The sequence below is a fragment of the Bos indicus x Bos taurus genome, chromosome 1, assembly GCF_003369695.1.
Source record: "Bos indicus x Bos taurus breed Angus x Brahman F1 hybrid chromosome 1, Bos_hybrid_MaternalHap_v2.0, whole genome shotgun sequence".
Classification (NCBI taxonomy): Eukaryota; Metazoa; Chordata; class Mammalia; order Artiodactyla; family Bovidae; genus Bos; species Bos indicus x Bos taurus.
The window spans coordinates 153,663,878-153,682,777 of NC_040076.1; the positions used below are offsets into that span (position 1 = coordinate 153,663,878).

General features: G+C 40.4%; 1 protein-coding gene across 6 annotated transcripts in view; it reads right to left on the bottom strand.

The window, feature by feature from the left end:
• TBC1D5 (TBC1 domain family member 5) overlaps nucleotides 1-18,900 on the bottom strand; it is a 591,406-nt gene that overhangs the window by 219,121 nt on the left and 353,385 nt on the right. For all 6 annotated transcript variants that reach the window (XM_027549609.1, XM_027549590.1, XM_027549600.1 and 3 more), the window contains one exon: nucleotides 15,710-15,882. In XM_027549609.1, coding sequence (XP_027405410.1) covers nucleotides 15,710-15,882 — 173 coding nt within the window. The remainder of the gene's footprint in view (nucleotides 1-15,709; nucleotides 15,883-18,900) is intronic.

An 18,900-nucleotide genomic window follows, 5' to 3' on the forward strand; every position in this document is an offset into this window, starting at 1 on the left:
TATTGGGATAAGAATACTGGGAACTTCCCGGGTGGTCCAGTGGTTAATACTGAGCTCCCAATGCAGAGGCCACAGGGTGGATCCCTGGTCAGGGAACTAAGATCCCACATGCCACACAGCGCAGCCAAGCAAAGCAAAACTGAGAAATTTAAGGCTTCCCAGGTGGCGCCAAAGGGAAAGAATCTGCCTGCAATGCAGGTGACATAATGAGATGTGGGTTCGATCCCTGAGTCGGGAAGACCCCCTGGAGAAGGGGATCTTGCCAGGAGTATCTTACACTCCACTATTCTTGCCTGGAGAATCCCATGAACTGAGGGGCCTGGCAAGCTATAGCCCACGGGGTCACAAAGAGTCGGACTCAACTGAAGCAACTCAGCATGCACCTAAGAATACTGATGGCTAATTCTCAGTCTCAGGCGTCTGTCATTCTGAAGTGGCTTTTCAGAAACAGAGAACTTTACAGTTACAGCTGGATCAACACTCCTCTTTCAGTAATTAACAGAAAAACAGAAGTAAAAAATATGGATCAGCAATAAACCCACACAAATGAAACCAACTGATTTTTGACAAAGATGCAAAGGCAACTTAATGGGAAAAGGATAGTCTTTCTACAATGATACTAGAATACCTGGATTCTATCTGCCAAAAATAATTAATTGTGACCTCTCACTTCATATAAAAACTTACTCAAAATGGATCACAGGCCTAAACATACTACACAAAACAATCAGGAGAAAATAAGATGTTTATGACTTGGGTTAAACACAGAATTCTTAGATACGACAACCAAAACACACTTGATATGGAAACAATAGATAATTTGAATTTCACCAAAAAGGAAAAATGTTTGCTCTAGCAAAGATGCTTGAAAGAAATGAAAATACAATCTACTGGCAGGAAGATACTATTTGTGAATAACAAATATGACAACAGACCTGTCTATGGAATATACGGAAAACTTTAAACTAAATACTAAGAAAATAAACCCAATTTATTTGGTTGGGCAAAAGACATGAGCTATCTGTATTGACATTATTTTAACTAAACTTATTGTGAGATAATTGTATATTCACATGGAGTTGGAAGAAACAGTAGAGTGAGTCTGTGAATCCAGTGTCCCCAAGGGTAACGTCCTAAAGAAGCATGGTAACACCGTCCCCCTCGGGACACATCGCAACTCACAGCCCCGGCACCAAGACTCTCCATCACCACCAGGATCTTTGCTGTGCTCTCCTGTAAGCATGCCCACCTTCTCTCCTGCCTCTCTTTTGTTCAAGCCTGTTAATTTTAGTAATCTTTTCAAAGAAATAGCTTTTTGTGTCACTTTCCTTACTCTTCTGCTTCTTGATATTCTATTACCTGTGTAGTGTTTTTAAATATTGGTTTCCATCCTTACCTTTATTCCTTCCTCTGCTTGCTTTGAATTAGTCTTCTCGTTCTAGGTTCTCAAGGTACAAACGACCGTGTTGAGCTCTATACTTTTTGGTCTAGTTTACTGTCAATTATTAATAGTCTCCAACTATAAATATGGATTTGTGTTTCTTCTTTCAGTTCTTTTTTGGCTCACATATTTTGCAACTCTGTTGTTTCGATACACACACATTAAGGACTGCTAAATCCTTTTGGTGGACTGACCCTTTTACCACTATGTAATATCCATTTTGTCTCTGGTAATTTTTTGTTCTCTGAAGTCTACTGTATTTGACATTATTATAGCTTTCCCCGTTTCTTTTAATGTTTCTGTGTTTTACCTTTTTCCAACCTTCTAATCTACAAATACCATCATATTTGAAGTGAGCTTCTTGTAGACAGCATGTAGTGGGGTTATGCTGTTTAAAATCTTCCAAACTGTCTTTTAACTGGTGTATTTAGACCAACCACTTATACTTACTCCACAGTGACACCGAATCACTGGAAAATGGAAATTGAATATTTATTTCTGGAGGTTGAGAAAACAAAGAGGCATTAAATAGGACTACTGGAGGAGGCGGCTCAAAGAAAGGTTTTTGTTTTGCTGTTTCATTTTTTTCTTAAAAAACTAGCAAAGAGGACTAGGTTAGAAACATTGAAGATAGAATACCTAATGGCTCCTGGGCACAAAGAAGAGGAAACAGCTAACTCCAGAGTATACAGAGAGTGAACAGAGGTATCCATAACAGGGCAGAAGACAAGGTGAGCCTCAGGCCTGTGGCGGTCGGGTTTGGTAACACGCAGACTGGGCAGACTGCTTCAGAACAGACGAAAAGGTGGTCCGACAGGGAGGCGCGCTGGATGCCGTGAAACTATAGTGACTCCATTCCCGTGTCCTCCATTTTCTCAAATCAGCATCATCAGCCTGGGTTATTACCAAACCATAGATTCTATCAGTGAAACATTTCTTCAGACCACCTCTCCTCCGCTGCTATTATCAACTGTTACCCAGACAAGTGCAAAGCCATCCTTAGCAGCAGCCATGTTTCCATCTTGCCTCTCTCCAACACATCAACTACGCTACGTTTTAGTTAAAATGTGAACTAGACCAAACTGCATGCCGGTTTAAATACAGGGACGTCAGGTACACGTGCCTGGATGTTTTCAGGATTTGTTTTTGTCCTTCTTGTCTCACTTTACTGACAACTCCAATCAGCATCATGTTGCATGTCAACTTTCAAACCATTTCTCCCAAATCTGTCTTCAAAACTCTATAATAAAACTGTATAATACAATTTCCTACTGAATACTAAACGTCCCAAAGAAAGATGACACTCAGCATATCCATAATGAATTCCTCTTTCAAATTTCTTCCCCTGTTGTTCATTATATTTGTCATTTTTACCACTAGTGACCTTTCTGTCCAAATTATCTTTGACTCTTCCCTCTTCCCCACTCCCACATTCAATTAATACAAGTCCTGAAAATTCAGCAACGTGGTCTTTTCTACGCATGTCCACTTGTCTCTACCATCCTCCTTGCTTTTTACCTGGTTTCAGGCCATCAGCACCTCTCTTTGGGAGTACAGAAGTTAGCGCTTTCGTTGCTAACCACTGCTCCCTCAGTGCTGCTCCCCCTTCGATCTGTTTACCACTGTGCGACCAGTGCCATTTGATTATAAAGCCATTACTGATTTTCAAAGGTTTTTTTTTTTTTGGTGTCGACCATTTTTAATGTATTTACTAAATGTGTTACGATATTGCTTCTGTTTTACATTTTGGTTTTTTGCCATGAGGCATGTGGGATCTTAGGTCCTGGACTGGGGATAGAACATGCAACCCCTATGTTAGAAAGGGAGATCTTCACTAATGGACCATGAGGAAATCCCAAATCATCACATTTCAATGACACTTTCCTCCCCCTCACCCTAGAATAAAGATCTAGACCAGTGCTGTCTGGATCCTCGCTCACCCTCGCTACAATTGCTGTTAACTCTTTTTCTAGTAGGCTGCCTATCTCTACTTCATTTAGTGGTTCTTCTGGGGTTTTATCTTGTTCCTTCATCTGAGATATGTCCCTCTGCTATCTCATTTTGTCTGATTCTCTGTGGCTGTTGTTTCCATTTCCACTGGCTGCAGGGCTGTATAGTCCGTCTTGTTTTAGCTGTCTCCCCTGGCAGATGAGGCTGTCGGAGAGGCTTAGGCAGGCTTTCTGGGGAGGGCTTCTGCCCCTCGTGGGTGCAGCTGGGTCTTACCCCTCCATTGGCAGGGATGTGCTCAGGAAGCCTTTAGGCATCCCCTCTGCCGAGAGGCGGGCTGTGTTCCTGCCTGGTAGTTTTCTGGCCTGAAGGGTCCTAGCACTGGGAGCCTACAAGCTGTTGGCTGCGGGAGAGGTCCTGGGGAGGAAACAGAAGCCTCTGGGAAGGTTCACACCATTAAGTCCTCACCAGAACTGCTGCCACCAGTGTCTCTGTCCCTGCTGTGAACCACAGCTGTCCCGGCTTCTGCAGGAGCGCCTCCCGCACTAGCAGGGAGGTCTGGCCTAATCTCTGAGGAGATCACTGCTCCCCCTGGGTGCTGGTGCACATAGGGCCCTGTGTGTGCCCCCAGGACTGGCGCTTCTTCAGCTGCTCATCGCTGCTCCCCTAGTGCCGCTTCCCCCTCTCCCTCTCGAATCCCCGTGATCAAACCCACTGCCCTTCAGCACGCGGTTCGCCTGCTTCTCCTGGGGCTCCTCCTCTCATTGTTGGACCCCCAGGCTGTGAAGCGTGACATGGGGTTTGGGACTTTCACTCCTGTGGAAGAACTTTTGTGGTATAATTATTTTCCAGTTTGTGGCTTGCCCACCTGGCAGGTACGCGATGCGATTTTACTGTGATTGCACCCCTCCTACCACCTCACTGTGATTGCTTCATTTTCAGATTCAAGGTATCATTTCTGGTAGGTTCCAGCATTTTTTTGCTTTGTTTTTTGTTGATACTTGTTTAGCAGTTATTTGTAATTTTAGCATTTACTAGGCCACCTTGCCAGTCCTTTAAAGCCATGATTTAATCGAAATCTGTATTATATCAAATCTTATTTTTTCCTCTATGTTATGCTAAGAGCTCCTTGTGAATAAAAGCCTACCATTTATTGGGAATTCAAATACTTGTTACATTCTGCTGGGAGGCAGTGGACAGGTGAGTGAAATCTGCCGTGAAACAAGCTATCTGTGATGGGACCAAACGCCACAACCAGGGGCTGGTCAACCTGAGATATTCAACCATTTACTGTAAGTAGCACAAGGGAGACGGAGTATTTCCTGAGTAGCTACGACCTTCCCAAAGATTCTGAGATGCTGGAATTCTGTGCAGGACCAACAGCAAAGCGTGTGGCAGCCACCAGGACCGCACCCGCCCTGGGCCGCAGTACACTCATTCATACTCTCAACACAGTTACCACCCCAAGCTCCATTTCAGCCTAAATGCAGTATCATTCAGTCTTCAATTTCTCTGTTTGCGCAAAAGAATATTAAATGAAAATGGTGAAATAAAAATCTTTAGTCAAAAGTTCTTCTCTAATCTGGTAATTTAACAGAAAACAAAGTTCTATCTTGTCCAAATTGTTTTGGTGAACACATACTAGATAGATATATATATATAATTTTTCTTTCAAAAGATTACAGATTATCTATTCTTTTTGAAGTTCTAGAATACTGTCAGAGACTGAAGTAAATACACTTTATTGCACTGCAGGTGTTAAAGCAGAAATTTTTTCTTTCCTATTAACACATAACTGACCAGGGGATTTTTGCAGAAAATAATGCCTGAGGCTAGCAATTTATTATGTAAGTGAATACTAAAACACTCTGACCAATAATATTCAGGTGGCAAACAATGTATTAATATTTCTCTGGTCAATACAGTGTTAAATATTCTTTCCACGGCCTCCACTTTCCTTAATTCCTAAAAGATTACTGATAGCTCAAATACGTCTTCGAAGTATTTCAGTTTTCTGGATATTGACATGTGTGCCCACTAATAGCAATTAAGCACTTTTTACGTTTGCCATATTTTTTTTAACTCTTATAAAATCAATTAGTGATTAAATAGAGATAACTGAGAAAATAGAAAAAAGTATAGAAAATAAACCTTTATTCCCTGTTAGAGATAACCAATGTTAACACTACTTACAGGCTAAATTTCATTTCAAACATATATAAGTTTTTCAACTAGGAAAATAGATTAAATGTAGTTTTTCTTAGTGATTTTTTTCCCTTAGAATTTCTTATTAGCATCATCTCTTGGGATTATATAGTTCACAAATACATCATTTAATTCATGGCCTAATTTCATCAAATGAACTTATTTACCCTACTATTTCCTTTATTATTAGAAATTAGCCTCCCTTTCATATCATAAATAACACTGTGATAAACATCTTTATACAGACCTTTGCTCCGATTCCCTTAAGATGTCTATAAGCTTAAAAGTGCAATCAGGAGTCAAGGAGCCCAAGTTTAGCAGGCATTTTACTTACTTTCCTGACCAAACCCCAAATTGATAAGATTAGCACTGAGTTAAATGCTATTTAATTTATAACTCTTTAATATTTGAACAGTTGAAACCCTTTCTGTATATTTGCTGGCCATTGATTTTTTTTTTTTTTAAAAGAGAGAATTCTAACTTGTATTTTTTGCTTCACTTTAGTTTTCTAAATATTTTACACGTAAAGTGATTTCTTACTAATTTTAAGGATTTATTATGTATAAAGAATACAAATTTTCTTTTTATTCTTTATACATTTTCTGTACATTGCAAAATTTTTTTAATCTTTGCACTGAATTTTAGTGGGATGAAATTCTGGAGTAGGCGGGTTTCTGAGCACTAGTAACAGGCTCCTCTGACTCCAGGCCCCGACCCTGTCCGTCCCTGCCGCTCGCCTGCTCGCCCTGCCTCTGGCTCCTGGTCTAGTCTGATACACAGACATCTACGCGTCTCAGTTTCCTACATCCTCATAGTCCTAGTGAAACCAGAGTATGAATGCAGGCTCAAGAGTGCAAAGCCTGGCTCAGCTTCTTGGTAGCTAGTCTATCTAAACAGAGTAAGCCTTTATACTTCTGAGTTCCTCATCTACAAAATGGAGATGGTCACAATACGTATGCCAATGTGTTGTGAGAATAAGTAGCTGATGACAGCCTTTAGGGACAATGTCTGGTCCTTAGGAAACAATGACTATTAACAATTATTAATCATTATTTCAAATAATTATCTTTCCCCATAATTCTTAATTATAACTCTTCATATAGAAGGAGGAAAACCCAGCTTTTTCAAAAGGATTAACTTGGGGGGATTGCTCAGTGCATAACAAGGTATCAAATATATATTTTATATTTAATACATAATGTAAAGCTCATTAAAAAGATAAGAACATTTCAATCACTAACTGTGTTTAGAACAGGGAGCCATTTCTTAATCTGTTGAGAGAGAATTTTAAAGGTGGGTAATTACACTAACTTTGATGACACTTGTATTTTTGACCATATGATTATACTTCAAATATCAGCTCGAAAAACTTGGTAGTTATACACAATCACATTGATATGTGTTAGAACAAATATACTGTGATATAAATATTTGGAAAAAATATCAAAATTTAGCAGATTATTTATCAATAACCAAGAACCTCCTCTACTAAATTACTAGATATCAACACAGCAAAACAACTGCTAATCCAGAAAATAGGAAATAAGGGAAATGAAAGATGTACAATAAACATTTGGGAGATATGGAATTTATCCCATGAGTGCTGTAAAGTGCTCATAATTTAAGAATGCCAAAGCCCAAGTGTGTTATGAGGATCCTTCCTCAAAAATGACATTAACTGCATATCCCACAGATGCTTATTATGTATTCTATTTATATCAAAGAATAAAATGTAGTTGAAAATATACAGGTTCAATATATTTAAAAGTGATAATAAAATACAGTTACTCTGGCCTAGCAAAAACTGTTATTTTTAAACTTCAATTTTTAATGTCTTTATAAAATAGTATACAGTATTAAGAAAACAGCACTGAATACTTGTATTTTTATCTGCTATGATTAGGTTCTTCTGGAAACAAAATAACACATACTCAGGGATAAATGGTAAAAGTAATATTTTAGAGGTTTTTTCACAAAAATAATTCCTAAGTGATGAAATCACAGGACATTCTTATTCTCATATTAAAATGAAAACACCGAACAGCAACTGTTAGAAATTACCTTGAATTCATGTAGTCAATGCTTTACTTTGGAAATTACCCAGCATGCATTAATAGGCCCCTTAGAACTTGAATTTTAAAAAGTCTAATAATTAGGAAACAAAAGACAAGTCAAGATGATAAATTTTCTGAGTTTTTAAAGAGAAATTTCATTTTTGGTATAAAAGGAGTAATCTTTCACAAAGTTAATGGAAGATAACTTTTAGGAAATATTATTTTACAACATCACTTGAAAGTGAAAGTGAAGTCGCTCAGTGGTGTCCGACTCTTTGCGACCCCATGGACTGTAGCCTGTCAGGCTCCTCCATCAATGGGATTTTTCCAGGCAAGAGTGCTGGAGTGGATTGCTATTTCCTTCTCCAGGGGATCTTCCCAACCCAGGAATCAAACCCGGGTCTCCCGCATTGCAGGCAGACGCTTTACCGTCTGAGACACCAGGGAAGCATAATATCACTTCAGTTCAGTTCAGTTTAGTCGCTCAGTCATGTCCGACTCTTGTGACCCCGTGCATCCCAGCACGCCAGGCCTCCCTGTCCATCACCAACTCCCGGAGTTCACCCAGACTCACGTCCATCGAGTCAGTGATGCCACCCAGCCATCTCATCCTCTGTCATCCCCTTCTCCTCCTGCCCCCAATCCCTCCTAGCATCAGTCTTTTCCAATGAGTCAACTCTTCGAATGAGGTGGCCAAAGTACTGGAGTTTCAGCTTTAGCATCATTCCTTCCAAAGAAATCCCAGGGCTGATCTCCTTCAGAATGGACTGGTTGGATCTCCTTGCAGTCCAAGGGACTCTCAAGAGCCTTCTCCAACACTACAGTTCAAAAGCATCAGTTCTTCGGCACTCAGCCTTCTTCACAGTCCAACTCTCACATCCATACATGACCACAGGAAAAACCATAGCCTTGACTAGACGGACCTTTGTTGGCAAAGTAATGTCTCTGCTTTTGAATATGCTATCTAGGTTGGTCATAACTTTCCTTCCAAGGAGTAAGCATCTTTTAATTTCATGGCTATCGTCACCATCTGCAGTGATTTTGGAGCCCAGAAAAATAAAGTCTGACACTGCTTCCACTGTTTCCCCATCTATTTCCCATGAAGTGATGGGACCGGATGCCATGATCTTCATTTTCTGAATGTTGAGTTTTAAGCCAACTTTTTCACTCTCCACTTTGACTTTCATCAAGAGGCTCTTTAGTTCCTCTTCACTTTCTGCCATAAGGGTGATGTCATCTGCATATCTGAGGTTATTGATATTTCTACCGGCAATCTTGATTCCAACTTGTGTTTCTTCTAGTCCAGCGTTTCTCATGATGTACTCTGCATATAAGTTAAATAAGCAGGGTGACAATATACAGCCTTGACGGACTCCTTTTCCTATTTGGAACCAGTCTGTTGTTCCATGTCCAGTTCTAACTGTTGCTTCCTGACCTGCATACAGATTTGTCAAGAGGCAGGTCAGGTGGTCTGGTATTCCCATCTCTTTCAGAATTTTCCACAGTTGATTGTGATCCACACAGTCAAAGGCTTTGGCATAGTCGATAAAGCAGAAATAGATGTCTTTCTGGAACTCTCTTGCTTTTTCCATGATCCAGCAGATGTTGGCAATTTGATCTCTGGTTCCTCTGCCTTTTCTAAAATCAGCTTGAACATCAGGAAGTTCACAGTTCACATACTGCTGATGCCTGGCTTGGAGAATTTTGAGCATTACTTTACTAGCATGTGAGATGAGTGCAATTGTGTGGTAGTTTGAGCATTCTTTGGGATTGCCTTTCTTTGGGATTGGAATGAAAACTGACCTTTTCCAGTCCTGTGGCCACTGCTGAGTTTTCCTAATTTGCTGGCATATTGAGTGCAGCACTTTCACAGCATCATCTTTCAGGATTTGAAATAGCTCAACTGGAATTCTATCACCTCCACTAGCTTTGTTCGTAGTGATGCTTCCTAAGGCCCACTTGACTTCACATTCCAGGATGTCTGGCTCTAGGTCAGTGATCACACCATTGTGATTATCTGGGTCGTGAAGCTCTTTTTTGTACAGTTCTTCTGTGTATTCTTGCCATCTCTTCTTAATATCTTCTGCTTCTGTTAGGTCCATACCATTTGTGTCCTTTATCGAGCCCAACTTTGCATGAAATGTTCCCTTGGTATCTCTAATTTTCTTGAAGAGATCTCTAGTCTTTCCCATTCTGTTGTTTTCCTCTATTTCTTTGCATTGATTGCTGAAGAAGGCTTTCTTATATCTCCTTGCTATTGTTTGGAACTCTGCATTCAGATGCTTATATCTTTCCTTTTCTCCTTTGCTTTTTGCTTCTCTTCTTTTCACAGCTATTTGTAAGGCCTCCCCAGACAGCCATTTTGCTTTTTTTAATTTTAAATTTATTTTAAATAAATTTAAAATTAAAAAAAAATTAGTGTAAAAAATGTTAATTGCAAACACTGTTTAACCTAAATAGTAAGTTGATTTAACATTTCGTGACAGAAAAACCAGTTACAGTTATTCAGGAGATAATGCATTTAAACATACAAAATAATAGCATTAATAAGCAAGTTATTACATAACATTCAAGCTTTCATAGGATCTTATTCCTGTATTTCAAGACAAATATCATCAATTCATTTAAAATTAAGATAAGCTAATTTGGAATGATTTTAGCCAAGGTTTGCAATTAACATTTTTTACACTAATTATTTTTTTAATTTTGAATTTATTTTTTAATTGAAGGGTAACTGTGTTGGTTTCCACCAAACATCAATATGAATCAGCCATATGTATTCATATGTCCCCTCCCTCTTGAACCTCCCTCCCCATCGCATCCGTCTAGGTTGTTACTGAGCCCTGGTTGGAGCTCCCTGAGTCGTACAGTAGATCCCCACTGGCTATCTATTTTACACATAGTAATGCAGTTTCCACATTGCAACCTCCATACGTCCCAGTCTCTCCTTCCTCCCCTCCCCCACCGTGTCCATGAGTCTGTTCTGGATGATGTCTGTGTCTCTACTGCTGCCCTACAAATAATTCCATCAGTACCCTCTATCTAGACTCTATATACATCCATTAGTATACGATATTTGCTTTTCTCTTTCTGACTTACTTCACTCTGTAGAACAGGCTCTAGGTTCACCTACCTTATTAGAACAGACTCAAATGTGTTCCTTTTAATGGTTGAGTAATATTTCATTTATATATGTACCACAGCTTCTTTATCCATTCATCTGTCAATGGACATCCAGCTGCTTCCATGTCCTAGCTACTGTAAATAAGGCTGCAATGGACAGTGGGTTACATGTGTTTTTTCAATTTTGATTTCCTCAGGGTATATTTCTAGGAGAGGGATTGCTGGGTCATATGCTGGTTTTATTCCTAGATTTTTAGGGAATCTCCATACCATCTTCCATAGTGACTGCACCAATTTACATTCCCACCAACAGTGCAAGAGGGTTCCTTCCCTTTTCTCCACACCCTCCCCAGCATTTACTGTAGACTTTTTGATGACGGCCATTCTGACCAGTGTGAAGGGGTATCTCACTGTAGTTCTGATTTGCATTTCTCTAATAATGAGCAATGTTGAGCACATTTTCAATGTGTTTGGTAGCCATCTGTATGTCTTCTTTGGAGAAGTGTCTGTTTATGTCTTTTTCCCACTTTTTGATTGGGTTATTTGTTTTTCTGGTATTGAGTTGTATGAGCTGACTGTATATTTTGGAAATTAATCCCCTGTTAGTTGTTTCATTTGCTGTTATTTTCTCCCATTCTGAGGGTTGTCGTTTCACCTTGTTTATAGTTTCCTTTGTTGTGTAAAATTTTTTAAATTTAATTAGGTCCTATTTGTTTATTTTTGTTTTTATTTCCATTACTCTAGGAGGTGGGTCATAGAGGATCTTGCTGTGATTTATGTCATAAAGCGTTCTGCCTATGTTTTCCTCTAAGAGTTTATAGTTTCTGGTCTTACATGCAGGTCTGTAATCCATTTTGAGTTTATCTTTGTGTATGGTGTTAGGTAGTGTTCTAATTTCATTCTTTCACATGTAGCTGTCCAGTTTTCCCAGCACCACTTATACAGAAAATTCCTAGACCTAATCAGTGAATTTAACCAAGTCACAGAATACAAAACCAACACACAGAAATCACTTGCATTCCTATATACTAACAATGAAAACCCAAAAAGAGAAATTAAGGAATCAATCCCACTCACCATTGCAACAAAAATAGGAATAAACCTTCCTAAGGAGACAAAAGAGCTGCATGAGGAAAACTATAAGACACTGATGAAAGAAATCGAAGGCAGCATAAACAGATGGAGAGACAGTCTCCATGTTCCTGGGTTGGAAGAAACAATATTATGAAAATGACTATATTACCAAATTCGATCTACAGATTCAATGTGATCCCTATCAAATCACCAATGCCATTTTTCACAGAACTAGAACAAAAAGTTCCACATTTCACGTGGACACACTATTAATTCTAATGTTGCTAAATACATTTATTAACAAAAAGCAACACGTGCATTTATAGATGGCGTATTTACCACATCAGGAGACTTCCACATATATTCTCACACAAATATCAGAATGCTGCTGCTAAGTCGTTTCAGTCGTGTCTGACTCTGTGTGACCCCACAGACGGCAGCCCACCAGGCTCCACTGTCCCTGGGATTCACCAGGCAAGAACACCAGAATGGGGGCAATTACAAAACCTTTTTCAGTTCTTTAAAGAAAGTATTTACTTATTTATTTGGTTGTGCCTGGTCTCTTAGTTGCGGCATGTGGGATCTAGTGCCCTGACCAGGGATTGAACCCAGGCCCCTGCATTGGGAGCGTGGAGTCTTAGCTACAGGATCACCAGGGAAGTCCCAAATCTTTTTCTTAAAGATAACCACAACCATATCAGAAAGCAGATTTAATTAGATTTTAATGTATCATGTAACTGCTAAGATTGACTAAAATTAGAAACCTGGACTCAATATGGGATATAATTTCATTTTGCTAAATAACCTCTTCTCCATCTTGTAAACAACTTTCTCCCAACAGCAACATATAGGAGCACCAGCAGTTATTTAGGTTAATATTACTTGTATAATTTAAAACAAAACTAATAATTTTAATTTATTTCCATGAGACAAAACCTACAACATTTATTAGGTTCAAGGACATAAAATTATTCTGTCAAACTGCTATGATGTTCCTCAAAGTTTACTCTTCACTTTTGTACTATTTCTTGAGAAGCGCCCCACAAAGGATAGCTATTACGTTTCCACTTAAGTAGAAGCTTGGATGCTTTACTGGAGAAAACACAGAAAGCCAAAGTCAGAGCTAGAAGGGCTCACGAACCACAGGGTACATCATGCTGACAGGGCAATGATATGTTAAGTCTGCAACGATAATGCCAGATAATGGAAACGAAAGCAGTGCTCACCATATACTCAGTGTTTATCCCCTACAGAACACTATGATTTTTATGTATTATGATTTGATTTTCATAGGCTCTCCATGAAGTATGCACCACTATGTTTTATTTCCATTTCACAGATGAAGAAACCAAGGCTCAGAGTGGTTAAACAAGGCTCAGTTCAGTTCAGTCGCTCAGTCGTGTCTGACTCTTTGTGACCCCATGAATCGCAGCACGCCAGGCCTCCTTGTCCATCACCAACTCCTGGAGTTCACTCAAAGCCTATGCTTCTAACTGCCATTTTATATTACATTCATATTATCCTTTGTGCCCATTCTAACAGTCATCAGGAGGAAATATATAGATGAGTGGTACAGCTTAGGGTAGCGTAAGGATGCGGGGAAACTCAACCACATTGCCTTACCAAAAGAAATTATGAAATCAAATTTGACAAGTGATATAAGTAAAATCCTTGCACTACAGAATGTAATACAGAACAATTAAGAGAATGAGTGATTTCTTCAAGGATGAAAAATTGTGTATTTTAAAATAATACATATATACAAAAATAAAGGGATAACTGAGTCAGCTACTGTTACTGCAAGCCCTGATTTTGTTAGTACTGTTAAAAAATGAAGTTCAAAGATTAAGAGTAATCATGTCAGGGATCACAGAATTTTATTGGGAAGGTGCTGGTTGGATGTGAAAGAAGTTCTATGGGTCATTATGAAGAGAAAGCAGATGGGAACTAATGTCTGATAAGGAAACCAGAAGACACTGGCTAAAAATCACCGTACCCAAGTCCATGCCACGACCACCGCAATGTAAAGCACCAGCTCAGCCAAAGAGGTAGCAAGCAAGAGAGCATTTCAAAGAAGTGATAAATGTGTCCAGCATTGGTTTCTTTCTCCAATATTTAAGACAAATTTCTAGACCAGAAAACAATTTTCGAGGCTATAAAATGGTTTTCTGTATTTGAATAAACCAGTTCTTTGAGTGCATTGCTGTAGTTCAGCCGCTAACTCGTGTCCGAGTCTTTTGTGACCCCATGGACTGTAGCCCTGCAGGCTTCTCTGTCCATGAGGTTTCCCAGGCAGGAACACTAGAGGGGATACAAAGCTGAAAAGAATATAGACTTTGCCTCCTGACCTGGCCACTTGTTAGTTTGCAACAGAGTTTTATTCTATAATCACACATATGTTAGCCAGACTTAAAAGTGGAATAAATGCCAGTCTGACGGTAACCCGCAGTGCTGCCCAAGACCCATGATTTCCACCGCTTTCTCCCTCCCACTGGGAATGAGAATGACTCTCAGTGATGAAGTCAAGCTTAAGTCACAAAAATGCAAACGGGTATCATGGAAGCAGGAGCGCGGAGGGTGTCAGAGCTCAGGGCTTCAGGAGGAGAGCAGCTAAGCTGCAGTTACTAGTGACAGACTGTGCCCCACGCGGACACGGAGACAACGCTCACCGACATGCTTTCCTCCATCTAAATAAGTGGCTTCTGCTCTGCTTCAAAACCTATGACTTGAGGTTCTTCCTAATTGAAATAATGAACTCATATTCACTGCGAATCTATTATGTATATCTCATAAAACCTTCTCAATTTTCCATATTCGATCTAGTTGAAAGATGTGATTTGCAAGAAACATCTACCAAGGGAATGCCCAACATTAGATATGAATGTCGTATTGTTTCAATTTAAAGGATCCTTTTGCTGTCTGTAGCACTACACAACTAATTCATATTTATTAAAGTTGCTAATTTGCATACTCATATTATAAGTTATTGAATGCATACATACAAACACACACACACACTCTCATATACATCTAAGGGTGACTGGCTCCATATTCTCCTGCTACAGTATGTTACAGAAATCATCTAGCTAAAGAAGGTTAATATATTATTTTCACTGTGAGAGACATTTATCTTACTTTTAGAAATGCACTCCAAAGGGTAGAGCAGATAGGCACGTTATAAGGCGGAAAGAACATGAATGTATTACAGGACTGTCTGGGTACTGGGCTGCTTCACATGTGTATAATCTGTATGACTCTGCACTTCTCAGAAGGCTTGGTTTAATGATCTGCTGTTGCCACCTTGAAATTCCCACTCATTTTTTTAAAAAGCCATTTATTTTTATTTTGCACTGGGCTTTGCAGATTATGGATCCAGTTCCATCTGGACTGAATTATGATTTCACTGTTCAGTATGTGTAAGGTTATTGTAAACCTAGGCTTTTCTGGTGGCTCAGATGGTAAAGAATCTGCCTGCAACGCAGGAGACCCAGGTTCGATCCCTGGGATGGGAAGATCCCCTGGAGGAGGGAATAGCAACCCACTTCAGTATTCTTGCCTCAAGAATTCCATGGACAGGGGAGCCTGGTGGGCTATATAGTCCATGGGGTTGCGAAGTCTCGGACATGACTGAGTGACTAACAGCTTCACTGTACGTCTCAGCTTCTCCCTTTGTAACAAAGGGTGATATTAGATGAAAGATGACGTATGAAAGCAGTGAGCACACTGTCTGGCTTACAGAACACAAAGGCGATATGGAAGAGCTATAGCCGGGACAGCGCTTACTCTTGCTTCTGTGAATCCAAATCATACAGAAACCACCGTAAATCAAGCTTCAGTGCTGCTGCGATTCAAATCGGATACTTACAGCCCGTATATCTGTGGTGCGATTTCCAGTCTGTTCAGGTGCATGTAAAGCTCAATATCATGCTTCTTCAGTAGCTGGTCCTGGATCTGGTTGACTTTAGTAACAATAGCAATTGTCGGCCCCAAATCCTGTGGTCTAGCAAAGGGGATAGGAGGCATCAGGGTTTCTTTCCCCTAAACACAGGAAAAACGGAACAGGCATTATTCCAGGGTGAAAGCAACAAGTATAAGGCCATGACTCTTTAAAGCATTTATCAATGGAAGTTTAAAGAAGAACCAACGACTACTTTAACCAACTCAGGACAAACGCTTCAAATGTGGAATAATAAACTGATTGTCACATAAATGACTGTGCTCATAAAGTAAAGGCCGGGAAAAACCTTCTAAAATATGTTCTAATTGTGTTCCCCTGACCAGTTTCTTTGGTAACAGTCAGTCTTTTAAGACAGTTTTGGCTAGAGGTAGTCTGTCTAGTCTCTCTGTGTGTGGCCAGCGTGCCTCAGCAGCCACAGCACCTAAGTGAATACTCTGAGGAAACATGCTTCTTGTGGCACAAGAATTAGACATGAAAAAAAAAACAAAACAAAACAGTAATTGAAAACTGTGTTACTTTGAGCTCTTAAAACAATAAAAAAAAGTCAAGAAATAAAGTACACTAATACTAAAAAAGAAGGCTCTCTCTGAATGTCCTTTGATCAATTTAAACAGCTGGACAGACAGTACTCTGTGACAACCTGGAAGATGGGAAGGGCTGACGGGTGAGGGGAGGAGAGTCACGATGGTGGGGCGTGGATATGCTTCTGTGTGGCAGAGACCAGCACACCACTGTAGGACAGTTACCCTCCAGTCAAGAATAAATGAAAAAAAAAAAAAAAATTTAAATTAAAAAAAAAAAAAAGAACAACAGCTAGGTAGAAAGATTTTTAAATTCTCCAGATCAAAAGTGTAGCTGACTAAAAAAAAATCTACACAGGCAGTACAACTTCCCTTCCTGCCACCCCATACCTTGTACTAAGACAGGCCGATCTCTGACTGTGCAATGCCTTCACGTAAACTTGAGCCACCCCCTCAAGTCTGATGCGCAGTCAGTTCAGTCGCACAGTCTGTCTGACTCTCTGCGACCCCATGGACTGCAGCAAGCCAGGCCTCCCTGTCCATAACCAACTCCCGGAGTTTGCTCAAACTCATGTCCATCAAGTCGGTGATGCCACCCAGCCATCTCATCCTCTGTCGTCCCCTTCTCCTCCTACCTTCAGTCTTTCCGAGCGTCAGGGTCTTTTCCAATGAGTCAGTTCTTGGCATTAGGTGCCCCAGGTATTGGAGTTCCAGCTTCAGCACCAGTCCTGATGATATACCGTGATATTCTATGTCTGCCCTTTCTTCTAATGTTCAGTCCCCAAGTTCTGCCTCTCTGCACCTACGCTCCCTCTCTCAAAGGCCGCCTGTTGCTCATCCTCAGGCTCCTTCTCGAGTTCACATTCTTCGCTCTATTTCGCGAATGCTGCTTTTCCACATGGTTCTGGTGTCAGGTGAACCTCAACTTATATACAGTTCCCTGAGTGAGCTCAGTCATTCACAGTGCTATAGTCAAAGTTCTTTTTCCAAAGACTTTCTAATCTGTATTCATATCTAGAGCTCTAGGCCACCTGTCACAAGCTCAAATGTTGGTGAAGAATCTCAGATAGCCCAAAGGTTTCAAATCCACAGGCCCACATCGGTGCTAATCATCTTCTGCTCATACTTGTTCACGCTTTCCCAAGTCTAACACAACCCATCCTCCAGTAAGAACACCCAGTTGGCCAATTTTAGCTCCTCACAACCACTGAGGGGACTTCTGTATATGCTGCTTCTCTGCCTGGAACAACCTGCTTAGGGGACCGAATTACTCCTTCCCTCCTGCTTTAACTCCATCTTGCAAACTGCCTGGTGATCTATCTAACCCAGGTATTAGACTGGACCAGATTACCTTCCTTATACTTTTAATTTTTTTCCTTTTTTGGTAATGCCTTGCCGTATGTGGGATCTTACTCCCGAATCAGGGATCAAGCCCATACCCCTGCAGTGGAAGCATGGAGCCCTGCCTACTGGATCACAAGGGAAGTCGCTCCTTCAGTTCAGTGCAGTTGCTCCGTCGTGTCTGACTCTGCAATCCCACAAACTGCAGCACACCAAGCCTCCCTGTTCATCACCAACTCCCAGAGCTTGCTCAAACTCATGTCATTGAGCTGGTAATAACATCCAATCACCTCTTTCTCTGTTGTCCCCTTTGCCTGCCTTCAATCTTTCCCAGCATCAGGGTCCTTTCCAGCGAGTCCACTCTTCGCATCAGGTGGCCAAAGTATTGGAGCTTCAGCTTCAGTGTAAGTCCCTCCAATGAATATTCAGGACTGATTTCCTCTACGATGGATTGGTTGGATCTCCTTGCAGTCCAAGGGACTCTCAAGAGTCTTCTCCAACACCACAGTTCAAAAGCATCAATTCTTTGGCACTCAGCTTTCTTTATGGTCCAACTCTCCCATTCATACATGACTATTGGAAAAACCATAGCCTTAGCTAGATGGACCTTTGTCGGCAAAGTAGTCTCTGCTATTTAATATGCTGTCTAGGTTTGTCATAGCTTTGCTTTCAAGGAGCAAGCATCTTTTAATTTCATGGCTGTAGTCACCATCTGCAGTGATTTTGGAGCCCCAAAAATCAGCCCCCCAAAATAAAGTCTGTCACTGTTTCCATTGTTCCCCATCTATTTTCCATGAAGTTATGGGACCGAATGCCATGATCTTAGTTCTTGAATGTTGAGTTTTAAGCCAGTTTTTTCACTCTCCTCTTTCACCCTCATCAAGAGACTCCTTAGTTCCTCTTCACTTTCTGCCATAAGGGTGGTGGCATCTACAAATCTGAGGTTATTGCTGTTTCTCCTGGCAATCTTAATTCCAGCTTGTGCTTCATCCAGTCTGACATTTTGCATGATGTACTCTGCATAGAAGTTAAATGAGCAGGGTGACGATATACAGCCTTGACGTACTCCTTTCCCAATTTTGAACCAGTCCCTTGTTCCATGTCTGGTTCTAACTATTGCTTCTTGACCTGAATATAGATATCTCAGGAGGCAGGTAGGAGGTCTGGTATTCTCATCTCTTTAGGAATTTTCCACAGTTTGATGTGATCCACATAGCCAAAGGCTTTAGCAAAGTC